This window comes from Cherax quadricarinatus, chromosome 31 (genome assembly GCF_038502225.1).
Source record: "Cherax quadricarinatus isolate ZL_2023a chromosome 31, ASM3850222v1, whole genome shotgun sequence".
Classification (NCBI taxonomy): domain Eukaryota; kingdom Metazoa; phylum Arthropoda; class Malacostraca; order Decapoda; family Parastacidae; genus Cherax; species Cherax quadricarinatus.
The window spans coordinates 12,511,544-12,525,518 of record NC_091322.1 but is presented as its reverse complement, the minus strand read 5'-3'; the positions used below and the strand labels follow the sequence as shown (position 1 = coordinate 12,525,518).

At 43.7% G+C, this 13,975-nt stretch overlaps 1 protein-coding gene across 1 annotated transcript in view; it reads left to right on the top strand.

Annotated features, from left to right (window-relative positions):
* The first annotated feature begins 6,136 nt into the window (after positions 1-6,136).
* ed (echinoid) overlaps positions 6,137-13,975 on the top strand; it is a 321,088-nt gene continuing 313,249 nt past the window's right edge. Inside the window, exon 1 of the mRNA XM_070090206.1 lies at positions 6,137-6,475. Coding sequence (XP_069946307.1) covers positions 6,448-6,475 — 28 coding nt within the window. The 5' untranslated portion in view covers positions 6,137-6,447. The remainder of the gene's footprint in view (positions 6,476-13,975) is intronic.

Genomic DNA, 13,975 nt, shown 5'->3' with positions numbered 1-13,975 from the left:
AAACCAGTGCTTTCCAACGTTTGAATCACAGCCCGGCTGATCCGGTGCAGACTTTAGGCATCTGTCCCGCTCCCTCTTGAAGACAACCAGGGGTCGATTGGTAATTCCCCTTATGGCTGGTTGGAGGCTGTTGAACAGTCCCTATTTTCATTGGGGATATATTGCATCGCCTGCCAAGTCTTTTGCTTTTGTAGGTAGTGATTTCTGTGTGCAGATTAGGGACCAGTACCTCTAGGATTTTCCAGGTTACCTGAACATTAAAATGGTATAAAATACCGACAGGTTGTTAGGTAAGACACATATGCAACAGTTAGGTATCTTTATTATGAAACGTTTCGCCTACACAGTAGGCTTCTTCAGTCGAGTACAGAAAAGTTGATAGAAGCAGAAGATACTTGAAGACGATGTAATCAGTCCATCACCCTTAAAGTTTTGAGGTGGTCAGTCCCTCAGTCTGGAGAAGAGCATTGTTCCATAGTGTGAAACAATATGGAGATGAAGTGACAGGATGGAGCTTTATATAGCGCCAAGAGGTGAGACGTAGGTCACTAGAAGAGGTAAGAACTCAGATGATGAGAGGTCAGGTCCCTCTCAAATCCAGCCGCTCTCACTAGTGGAAGTTGTCGAAGTTGATTGCAGGTCTGTACCAAGATACCCTTGTGTTTGACAGATTGAACATTAAAATGGTATAAAATACCGACAGGTTGTTAGGTAAGACACATATGCAACAGTTAGGTATCTTTATTATGAAACATTTCGCCTACACAGTAGGCTTCTTCAGTCGAGTACAGAAAAGTTGATAGAAGCAGAAGATACTTGAAGACGATGTAATCAGTCCATCACCCTTAAAGTTTTGAGGTGGTCAGTCCCTCAGTCTGGAGAAGAGCATTGTTCCATAGTGTGAAACAATATGGAGATGAATGTGTATAATGTTCGCCAAGACCATAGTCCTGGCACGGGTCCCAATCTTGCGATGACCCGTCTCTGGCTCCCGATGGAGAAAGGTTTCCACAATGATGCGACGCATGCCGCTCAAGCGCCCCTCTGGTCAGTTCAACTGGTGCATCTCATAAGCGACACCATATGTAACTATGGACACTAGCGAGGAGGAGGATATGTCATTATCACAGGTAACAGCTTGTCTGGCTCGTTGACCCCATGGTACACTAGTGTGGCCGCAGTCATCTCTGGGTCCTCTTCGGGAGGGAATATCACCCCTAGTTGCCTGCGGAGTGTCTCAGTTGCTTCGCACTCTAGAAGATAGTGTGTTAGGGGCCACTGGACAACGTGCTAACAGTACTGGCACATCTCCTCCTCAGCCTTGTCTACCATCATCTTGGCCGTGGGAAAGCCCAAACGAAGCCGATGGATGGCGGTACACTGCGCTCTGGACCAGCTTCTATCATATGGAGGGGGTTCTCCCTGAGTCGCTGCTCGGTACCACTGTTGAGATGGGGTATCACCTAAGACCTCCCCTATAAGTTTCGTGGCTCTGGCAGCCACCAGTTTGGTCTGTCGTAGGCTGATTGGGACAGTAATCCCAACATGTGGATAGTCTGTTGCTGCCTTGGCTGCATCATCTGCCGCCTCATTTCCCCGGATGCCAGCATGGCTGGGGATCCAGTTCAATGTCGATCTATTACCCTGAACTTCTAAGGCTGTCATTATGCTCAGGATCGATGTGATGAGGTGAACATTGTCCTGTGGTTGAGGATGGGAGAGGGCATTGATTGCAGAGGTGGAATCAACATGTATGACAGGTCGGAGTCGATGTCGTAGGGCATGTGACAATGCCTGCTGAATCGCCACCAGCTCAGCTTGAAGGATCGTGCAGTGGTCAGGGAGTCGCCAGCCTTGTGTGTGACCATTGTGGTACAGTCCAGCTGCTGCTCTCTTCCTGTCAGAGTCGACAGAACCATCTGTGAAATACACTGCACATGTGCCTCCCTCTGCCAGTGCCATGCTTGTCTCAGCATGATTGCTGAGGGTGTCTTGACTGCAGAGACACTTAGAGATGGGTAGCTGCATGATGAAAACATCGGCTGGATCTGGGCGCCAGGGAGGTGGTGGATGGTACCCAGCAACAGGAAGGTCACAACTCTTCTCACAGAGCAGCTGTACAGGCAGCAGCTTCCGCCCAGCAGCACAAAACGAACGAATCCAGGAGTAGTCCGTGAAGAGTGTGGGATCTTGTGACATGGTTGTTAATATCCGTCTCCTTAGTGGGGTACCTTGCTGCCGGTGCAGAATCGTGGCCACTTTGCAGGCGTTTATGTATCTTACTCTGTCAGCCAAGGAAGGAAGCCGGGCCTCAGATCTGAGACATACTGTGTTGGTCCAGATGGGGGCCCCAAGCATAGTTCTTATCGCCTGGTTTTGTACGACCTCCACCCTCTGCCTGCTCTGCGGGAAGAGATGAGCTAAAGCCGGTGCACCGTAGTCAATGAGCGAGCGTATAGCTTGTATATAGTACAAGCGAAGTACATCTTTGCTTGCCCCTGCACGGTGCCTCGTCATGGCTCTCATGGCGTTGAGTCTGAGTAGAGCACGTGACCTGACATACTCGGCCTGTTTCTGAAAGGTCAGCTTTTTATCAACGTAGATTCCCAAGTACAGGTAGGAGCCTGTCCACTCAAGTTCTATATCCTGAATACGTAATCTATTCACAGGATCTGGTCCCTTGAACATCATTGCAAGAGATTTCTCGGCCGAGATCTTGAGGCCTAGTTCCTTGCAAGACTGCGTAATTAGGTCCAAAGCTCTCTGAGCCTGTCGTTCTAAATTGCCTTTCCCATTCACTACTAGTGCAAGATCATCAGCATAGCTGAGGAGCTGTGTACCACTATGAAAGGGAAGGCTCACAAGTTCCTGCATAAGGATGTTAAACAGGGTAGGACTGAGCACACCTCCTTGTGGCGTACCGTTTTCCAGGGTTTTAAAGGAAGAGTAGTGTCGTGATGAATGGTTTGAAAAACCGACAAGTTGAAGATTGAGACACTTATGCAGCATATGGGAATCTTTATTCAGGAAACGTTTCGCCACACAGTGGCTTCATCAGTCCAATACAAAGAGGAAGGCGTAAGAAGAGGAGGAGAATGAGGTAATAAGTCCCCCAACCTGGAGTCGATGTGTTCAGTCCATCAATCTTGTAGAATGTACAGCATAGGGCCGTAGACGTGGCTTATATACTGTAGTGAGGTGACATGAAGCAGGCGGAGGCGGGGTCATAGTGGTACCATCCACTAGTCGAAGTAGGTCTTTGTATTGGACTGATGAAGCCACTGTGTGGCGAAACGTTTCCTGAATAAAGATTCCCATATGCTGCATAAGTGTCTCAATCTTCAACTTGTCGGTTTTTCAAACCATTCATCACAACTGTCAGACACTGCAGCATAATGGGATCTTGTTACAAAGAATTCTTCAACATTTGTTCAACCTTTGGACGAAGACCTACTTCGACTAGTGGATGGTACCACTATGACCCCGCCTCCGCCTGCTTCACCTCAACTGACTACAGTATATAAGCCACGTCTACGGCCCTATGCTGTACATTCTACAAGATTGATGGACTGAACACATCGACTCCAGGTTGGGGGACTGATTACCTCATTCTCCTCCTCTTCTTACGCCTTCCTCTTTGTATTGGACTGATGAAGCCACTGTGTGGCGAAACGTTTCCTGAATAAAGATTCCCATATGCTGCATAAGTGTCTCAATCTTCAAGAGTAGTGTCCCTGAAAGCTGACACGGGCCTGCCTGCCCCTAAGGTAGGACTCTATCCAGGCCAGGAGGCGTCCTTTGATTCCCTTCCGAGCTAGTATTGCCAGAATTGCTGTGATGAATGGTTATGAAAACCGACAAGTTGAAGAATTGAGACACTTATGCAACACACTCATCCCACTGCAGTATATAAGCCACCTCTCTGGCCCTATGCTGCACTTCCTACAAGAGTGATGGACTGAACACATCGATTCCAGGTTGAGGGACTGATTACCTCAAACTTCTACTCTCCTTACCCACTTCTACTTTGTATTGGACTGATGAAGCCACTGTGTGGCAAAACGTTTCTTCAATAAAGATTCCCGTGTGTTGCATAAGTGTCTCAATTCTTCAACTTGTCGGTTTTCATAACCATTCATCACATCTGTCAGACACTGCAACATCATGGGGTCTTGGCACAAAGACTTCAACGCTTGCTCAACCTTTGGGCGACGACCTACTTACGCTAGTGGCAGGTCCCACTGTGATCCCGCCTCCTCCTGTTTCAACTCATCTCACCGCAGTATATAAGCCACCTTTTTGGCCCTATGCTGCACTTCCTACAAGAGTGATGGACTGAACACATCGATTCCAGGTTGAGGGACTGATTACCTCAAACTTCTACTCTCCTTACCCACTTCTACTTTGTATTGGACTGATGAAGCCACTGTGTGGCGAAACGTTTCTTCAATAAAGATTCCCGTGTGTTGCATAAGTGTCTCAATTCTTCAACGAGTACAGAAAAGTTGATAGAAGCAGAAGATACTTGAAGACGATGTAATCAGTCCATCACCCTTAAAGTTTTGAGGTGGTCAGTCCCTCAGTCTGGAGAAGAGCATTGTTCCATAGTATGAAACAATATGGAGATGAAGTGACAGGATGGAGCCTTATATAGCGCCAGGAGGTGAGACGTACGTCACTAGAAGAGGTAAGAACGCAGATGTTGGGAGGTCAGGTCCCTCTCAAATCCAGCCGTTCTCACTAGTAGAGGTTGTCGAAATTGATTGCAGGTCTGTACCAAGATACCCTTGTGTTGCAGTGTCTGACAGATTGAACATATTGTTTCATACTATGGAACAATGCTCTTCTCCAGATTGAGGGACTGACCACCTCAAAACTTCAAGGGTGATGGACTGATTACATCGTCTTCAAGTATCTTCTGCTTCTATCAACTTTTCTGTACTCGACTGAAGAAGCCTACTGTGTAGGCGAAACGTTTCGAAATAAAGATGCCTAACTGTTGCATATGTGTCTTACCTAACAACCTGTCGGTATTTTATACCATTTTAATGTTCAATCTGTCAGACACTGCAACACAAGGGTATCTTGGTACAGACCTGCAATCAACTTCGACAACCTCTACTAGTGAGAACGGCTGGATTTGAGAGGGACCTGACCTCCCAACATCTGCGTTCTTACCTCTTCTAGTGACCTACGTCTCACCTCCTGGCGCTATATAAGGCTCCATCCTGTCACTTCATCTCCATATTGTTTCATACTATGGAACAATGCTCTTCTCCAGATTGAGGGACTGACCACCTCAAAACTTTAAGGGTGATGGACTGATTACATCGTCTTCAAGTATCTTCTGCTTCTATCAACTTTTCTGTACTCGACTGAAGAAGCCTACTGTGTAGGCGAATTATTATTATTATAATCAAAGGGGAAGCGCTAAACCCATAGGATTATACAGCGCCCGGGGGGGGGGGATGTGGAAGGCATTCAGGCTTAATTCGGGGAACTGGAGCACAGATCCAATTCCCTAAATCAAGAGCCCCTCACCAACATCAAGGAACCTTCCATGAGGGGTGTGTAGGCGAAACGTTTCGAAATAAAGATGCCTAACTGTTGCATATGTGTCTTACCTAACAACCTGTCTGTATTTTATACCATTTTAATGTTCACATCTTGCAAGTGCAGTAAGAAAACAGTAGCTATGTCTTACAAGTATAAGGTAGTAGAGAGTGCAGTAAGGTATATCTTGTAAGTATAAGGTAGTAGAGAGTGCAATAAGGTTCATCTTACAAGTATAGGGTAGTAGAGAGCGCAGGTAGTGGTCGGCCACCTCGCTCCTCCACCAATCAACTCGCCCGCCATACTTTACGGGGCGGGACTTACTACTGTAGACTCGCTATAAACATATGCTGTATTATATAGTTATCTTTCATCTTATTAAGCGTATTTGCTTATTATTGTATGCTTGAAACTGATAAACAAAGGTTGAAGTATTACCTTTGTTATAAAAACACAGAATTAAATAGAATAACAGATGGTGGTGTTAGATGTAAGCACTTTGGGGTGGCTAGCGTGCGAGTCTGTGAGTGTTGATGTTGGGGCGGGAAGACATGAAGGAGGTGGGTTGTCTTCAGTAGTGTCCCAAGCAGTGTCACGGTGGCTTTTGCTTACACTCGATTCATTTTTTTTTTTTTAAACCTGTGAGGACCACCTGTTGCTTTATGTTAGTGAAGTGTGTTGCACATCGCACACAGTTTGTACGTGATAACTTCCCGCTATACGCACCCAAGTAAGTGACGTGGTTTTGCCCAAAAATATAGGAAAAGAAGGGAAGAAACAGTGATTATCAGGAAGCAAGAAACACCACCTTGGTGACCTGTAGGAAGGTATTGTTGAAGTGTTGGTGATAATGGTGCTGTGATAGTTACACCACTCTGGAATACCACCTACACCATGGCTAGGATTCTACTGCTCATAATAGGTAAGTGCATTGAACACTTTATTATACGTGGAAGACTTAACTGTTCATTGGTAAAAGGATACAAGAGTAATGGCTTAAGACACCTTATGGAAGACTTCATTCCTGGGACCTTGATCACTGCCAGTGATAAGTCAGGACGGAAACGTCTTCCTGTAAGTTGTCGCAAGTGAAGGCACTCGATCCTTTCCCCCTATAAGTTGTCGACATTTACTGCTTTCTTGCTAGCACTTCCTGTTTACGTTGTATTTGGAGTAAATACAGCAACGGCGAACACGTGTATTAGTCTTTTTTGTTGTTGTTTCCATATGAAAATGGTGACCTGTTATGGAAGGGTCAGAGGTCAAGTTATGAACTATAGTGAAGGTGACCTATCTTGACCTAACCACACCCACAATGAACGAAGTGGTAAACTTTTCCTACATTTGCCTTTAAATAAGTGCGAGGCCATTATAAATTAATAGCATTGGTCAAGAAAAAAAAAAAAAAAAAAAGGCCCATGGCAATGTAGTCATTAATTTAATAAAGTATGGCCCTTAAAAACATTAAAAAAAAGAGCACTGAAGCAGGCCTTTTGGCCCTTACTAGGCATGTTTATCTCTCACCCACTCATGTACGTACCTGACCAACATTTATTTTAAAACCATCTAAGCTTCTCTGTTCTTGACACTATTCGGGAAAGTGTTCTATTCATCCACAGTTCAGTTGCCCAAAAACCAGTGCTTTACTATATAAAATAGTATAGTTTAACATTCATGTGGAGCGCTAAACTCGTTGGGGCCATATAACACCTGGGGGGAATGGGAGTCATTCTGGTTTGACTTGAGGAAGAGGAGCACAAATCCATTTCTTTGATGATGAATAAGACTTGCAACACTTGGTTAGTTTGTGCCGAAACTCTTCGCCCGCACAACAGTTTGTTGGGGCTTTTAGTAGAATACAGAAGTGGAAAAAGACTTGATCGTTCAGGACCTTTATCAGAGGAAACGTTTCGCCACGAGTGGTTTCTTCAGCCCTATTGAAAAGTCACTCTAGGTGAAACGTTTACTCTAATTGTCCAGAACGGTACACAAATGTCTTTTTTCCACATGTTGTCAGTATCACCATACCATTTTTCAGAAGACTGCAGACAATAGTAATAGCTTTGACACGATAGTCCTTCAGCATTGGTAGGTGGGAGACAGGAATAAATAAAGGGGATGTAAATAGTGTGCTGAAAATATCTAGCCTAGACAGGACTCGCAGCAATGGTTTTAAGTTGGAAAAATTCAGATTCAGGAGGGATATAGGAAAGTACTGGTTTGGTAATAGAGTTGTGGATGAGTGGAACAAACTCCCAAGTACCGTTATAGAGGCCAGAACGTTGTGTAGCTTTAAAAATAGGTTGGATAAATACATGAGTAGATGTGGGTGGGTGTGAGTTAGACCTGATAGCTTGTGCTAACAGGTCGGTTGCCGTGTTCCTCCCTTAACTCAATGTGACCTGACCTGACTAGGTTGGGTGCATTGGCTTAAGCCGGTAGGGACTTGGACCTGCCTCGCATGGGCCAGTAGGCCTTCTGCAGTGTTCCTTCGTTCTTATGTTTTTTTCTTCTTATGAGTCGGTTGGTATGGTGAATAATAATAACTTTATTTCCGAAGATTGAGACACTTATGCAACATATGGGAATCTTTATTGAAGAAACGTTTCGCCACAGTGGCTTCATCAGTCCATACGAAGGAGAATGGTGAAGAACAGGAGTAGTTTGAGGTAATCAGTCCCTCAGCCTTGAGTCGATGTAATAAGTCCATCAATCTTGAAAAAAATACAGCATATGTGCGAAAAGGGGCTTATATATTGTAGAAAGGTGAGGTGAAGCAGTCGTAGGAGGTATCACACTTGACAAATCCAAATGTGGAAGCAGGTCTTCGTCCAAAGGTTGGACAAGAGTTAAAGAACTCCTTGTATCAAGATCCCATGATGTTGCAGTGTCTGACAGAGGTGGTAAATGGTTTAAAACCGACAAGTTGAAGATTGAGACACTTGTGCAACACAGTGACGTTACCCGAGAGTTCTACCCTCATCTAAAAGTCTTATTACCTAACCAGTACTTCCCCCATATGTGGAAAAAGACACTATGTACAGTTCAGGACATTTATTAAAGGAAACGTTTCGCCACGAGTGGCTTCTTCAGTCCTAATACAGAGAAAACTAAGAAAACATTTATATATATAGTGGCAGGAGTCAGGTGAGGTGACGCGTGGGTAGAGGTGGTAGTAGTAGTAATGGAACTAAGGAGGTGAGGCAAGAGAGGGACCTGCTGGCATCAAGTAACACCAGTTCCCTATTTTGCCTCACCTCCTTAGTTCCATTACTACTACTACTACTACTACCACCTCTACCCACGCGTCACCTCACCTGACTCCTGCCACTATATATATAAATGTTTTCTTAGTTTTCTCTGTATTAGGACTGAAGAAGCCACTCGTGGCGAAACGTTTCCTTTAATAAATGTCCTGAACTGTACATAAGTGTCTTTTTCCACATCTTGTCGGTATCACCATACCATTTCCTACTTCCCCCATAAGACCAGGACCATATCTGGGTTCCTAAGCATACACGATCTCCAGGCGCGCATTTCTCAGTGGATTGCGCTTATATCCTCTTCAGTTATCTACATTTCTCATTCCATTTTACCAGTGACTGCAGGGGAGCACAAAACATCATAATTTCTGATAGTCCCACTAAATTGTACATTGTCCTTCCATGTGGGGACGTAACTAATGTGGCGAGTGCTCTCGTTAGGAAGGTGGTCACCACCACACCCATAGACACCAACACGGGAGTCTTCGTTATGCCGTGTGATTTGTGAGAAAATATGTGGAAGAGACGGCAAGAAGTCTGACTCCGCCTCTAAGAACATCGATACGCCTGTAGCCGGGACAACAAGAAGCTGCCTTGAGGCTGTGTTGATTGCAGAGTCTTAACTGTAATCAAGAAATCATGCAGTTAAAATATTTCAGGGGTGCTGTTCAACCATGTGCTACCCTGGCAAGACTGGCGCTCAAGTGACCTGACCAGCACATCCCGCACGTGACTTGTAACTAATCATGCTCCTCTGTAGAAGAGGAGCTATATAAAGCTCCATGCTCCTCTGTATTCACGAAGCTTTTGGGAATGAAGCTTTTATTAATGTTCTAGTGTAGATAACTGGTTCAGAAAATCGACAGGTTGACTAACTATACACTTTTGCAACACTTGGTTATCTTTATTGTAGAAACGTTTCGCCGACCAGTGGCATCCTCAGTCCAGTCCAGTCCAGTACAGATAAGACTGGATGAAGATCAGGATTAGTTTGAGGTAACCAGTCCCTCATCCTGGAGTCGATGTGATCAGGCTGATTGCTTTACACTCCTGATCTTCAACCATTTGCAGCAAACTAAAACACACTTACGTCCTTAGGGTATCCGGTAAAGTTAGTATTCAATTCACTTATGTCAAACGGAAACCATGCACTGTCACTATTAGTGTAAGACGCCTGCAACAATTGGATATCTTTGTTGTTGACTGAAGCATTTTGCCTACACAGTAGGTTTCTTCAGTCAAATACAGGGGCATCCTACTGTGTGGGCGAAACGTTTGTCAACGATAGGGATACCTAACTCTTGCACATGTCTTGCTTAAAAATTTGTCTGCATTATATACCATTTTCATCATATCAATATTAAAGTTTATTTTAGGTCATGTGAAGTTAATGCTTGGAAGTAGTTTTACAAAATTTATGCATGAGAGGAAGGCCCTTTGCCAGTAGGGAAAATATCTGGCCACCTGACCGATCACTGGCATTTGTTTTGGCTAACCAAGTGTAATAACTCAGTAGAACCAAATATTTTTTCGGTTTGGTTCTTCTCCCAGAAAGCTACTCGTATCAACATACTAACTCCCAGGGGCAGTAAGTGTAGAAATTTGCTTACTGATCCTACCCGGGAATCGAACCCTCATTTTTTGGTCGAGTACTCTACCAATGAGCTACAGTTCATAAGTTTTTGTTATACGCAAAATAAGACTATCATATTCAGTCTAGACAATCTATCTGCAGACAATTATCCGTCGCAACCTGGTGGCGTGTTAGTTGTGTACGTGTATCCTGTTGAGTCAGAGCTGAGTTTTCGTGCTAGAGACCGCTGAACCATGCTACCTGTTGAGGCAGCCAACACTCCCTCCCAGATAGTTTACTCACTACCCCTCGCTTCGCGTGTACACCCTTACATTGACATTTTTTTCTCCTTCGATATACCTTTACTTTTGGTGAGTTTCGAGAATCTTTCAATTCCCGGAGACTGCCATGGGCCAGGCTCGTCTGTTGCTAGCCTTGTCAGCTAGGTTGTTGGTGCTGATGGCCCGCACTCGAGCGTTTCACTGAAACTTTTAAAAGAGAGGTGTAAATAGAAAATATGGTGGAGGTTTAACAGCTCTTAGTTCAGTGGCAGAGACCTGGGTTCATTCTTTGGATTAGAGAGATGTACAGTATATGCGAGAATCCTGATATCTACCTTTGTTTACCCAGCAGTAAATAGATATATAGTAAAAATTATAGGTATCATCCTGGTTAAGATCCAAAGAGCCTAATTAAAATAAACCACATTGGTTTTTATAGGTTGTCCTGGGTTATTAACCCTCAAAGGTTAATATTTCGAACACACTTCTCTATCACCCCCATATACCTCTCGTATTTTTCCTCCGACTTTTCCCATTTTTTCACATGTGGAAGAAACCACGGCTGTTAAACTGTACCTCTGCTTCAGTATGCAAGGTCTGGCCGCATGCCTCTGCTTTAGGCTGAGAAAGTGACCACCTCAAAATTACTAATACTGTCTCTAGTGTTAAATTCGCCTGGATTAGACTGAGGAAGCCTGCTACACAGGTGAAACATTTTACCCATAAAGATACCCAAGTATTGCAGACGTTATTTATCAACTTGTCAGTATTGTGTACTATTAGTAATATAATAGTATTTGCCTAGTATCGGCCAGTAGGCCAATTTCAATGCTTTATACCCATATTATTGCGTTATAGTTACGGCATGATCCCTCATGCAGAGTGACTCAGACCCGCATCCTCCAGCAGTTACTCACCTGGTGTGGGTAACGGATCTGAAAGTCCCTCTTCTGGGAAGGCGATGAGGAGAGCCTTGGAAATGCATCTAAATTAACTGGTGTTATCCTTGGTTAATTCTTAAATTATCACCGTTGTATCCCTGTACTTAGGTTTTTGGGATCGCGGTTCCGTCCCAGGTTTAAGAAACTGTAAATGAATTATTACTAGCTTGAGATATAAGGAAACAGGAAAATAAACGTTTTCGTAGACGTTTATCAAAAGACCAGCACGTTCGCCATGTACAAAACAAAGAACAAGCTCAGATATTAGTACTGTTGAAGTGGTTGTGTACTGACTCACGAAATCGTAATAACACGATTGCAAACAAATCACGGTACGGGTGGGGTTAGAATCCGTGGCAAACGAGTCGTAAAATTCCAGGCCATTGCATAAACCACTGGCCTGGAGTTTTAAGACTAGCATGCCATGGGTTCTAACCCCACCCGTACCTTTGTTTGTAGTTGTCTAATTTAAAATGTTGGAAAAAAATCATCGAACCCCCCCCCCCTTTTTTTTTTTTTTTTTTTTTTTTTGGCAAGCGAAATGCCCTGCCACACCCTTGCACAGAATTTTGACCGCGGGTTCAATCCCGGCCGGGGTATGGTTTATATAATTGATATTTAGCATGTAAACATTGATATTATAATCAGGTGTTCTTGGGGAAGAAAAGCCTCATGAATGCATATAGTAGCTCAATTTGTAAAATTTGGATTTTAGCATTGACTGAAAATTCTTAGGTGAAGGACAAAGTTGGCATTGTAATCATTTATTTCAAATAGTAAACTGTAATTTTACCTTGTAAAACAGGAGGATCACCTGAAGATTTTTTCCCCACTTCATAGGAAAACTGCGAAATATTGTTTTAACATAGTCTGCATATTTTGATCAAAAGTTAGACTAACACAAATAAATATATGTGTGTGCGCGCGCGCGCGCGCGCAAGCAGGATCCGTGTAGAGTTGTCATGGTGTAATATTGGACTTGGTGATGGAACACTGATGACACGAGTGGGTAGCAAGCGCGACCAAACGAAGCAGTCGTTAGCCTTTTGTCAGCCCCGACCATGATGGATCGATCCTGTTAATGAAACGTACTACCCAAGATGATTTAGAAGGTGAAATTGTGTGGGCAGGGGGCCTCTGAATGATTTAGATATTATTATTATTATTATTATTATAATCAAGGGGAAGCGCTAAACCCGGAGGATTATACAGCGCCTGGGGGGGGATGTGGAAGGCATTCAGGCTTAATTCGGGGAACTGGAGCACAGATCCAATTCCCTAAATCAAGAACCCCTCACCAACATCAAGGAACCTTCCTTGAGGGGTATGATTTAGATAAAATCGTGATAATGAATAAGCCTCTTGATGGGAATCGGTAGATTTTTTAAGCAGTCGTACATTTGAAATTTCTTTTATTATGAAGGATGCAACCAGTTTTGGGATGCTATAAACTGAAGAAGTGGTTTACGATCAGCATGTTCGTAGGTTCTACTTGCCTCAGCTGTTGTTGATAAAGGGACCTGCGAACCTCAGCTGTTTATCCTATTCCCACAGTTTTTTTTTTAATACCCACTTAATTGAAGGTCCCTTCATGTTTTCCTGGGGCGCATCTGGGTTACAATGTTTGCATTTCCGTTGTAATGTTACATCTCTGTCGATTTCCATGGATTGTTCATTGGTGCCTATTATAAACCCAATACGCAATCATCGGTAATTTACTGGAGCATCAGTAAAGAGACGGCTTTTCTGTTTGAACATCAAAATGTAGTCTTGCCTTTATTGTAGCATCTATTGGTGTTAATAAATGTGAAATCTGGTTAAATTTGCATAAATAAAAAAAAAAAAACAGCGTTAGAAGGGCAAGTTGCGTTTTAGTGAATAGTCATTCGACCGGCTGGCTAATAAACATTCATTGATTTAGTCTTAATATGGTAGTCGCCGTATTCTGGTTTGCATTGAAGGAGACATTTTAGCATTCCTTATGGAAGTTGCACAGTCTAGTATTGCTTTCCCTCATTGTATTTATTAAACTTCATTGAACATTAGCACTGCGGTAATTGCTGCTCGAGGTGCCAAATGGATGTGGGGCTGTGGGCCACCAACAGGAGCAGCCTGGTTGATCAGACGAGCCTGAGCCATGGCCGGGCTCGTCATGGAACTCATCAAATGTGTAAAGGCATGTCGGTGTTTCAACTGCAATTTTATTGGCAAACTATTGTTTTCCTGGTCACATTTACGTCATTGTAGAGTTCTGTCGTGTATAGTCTTATAAAATATCCTCATTGTTTATCCATGTATGATGCCAGAGCCCACTAGAAATAATTACTAATTTAATTTATTCAGTGGTAGCAATAATCTGCTGGT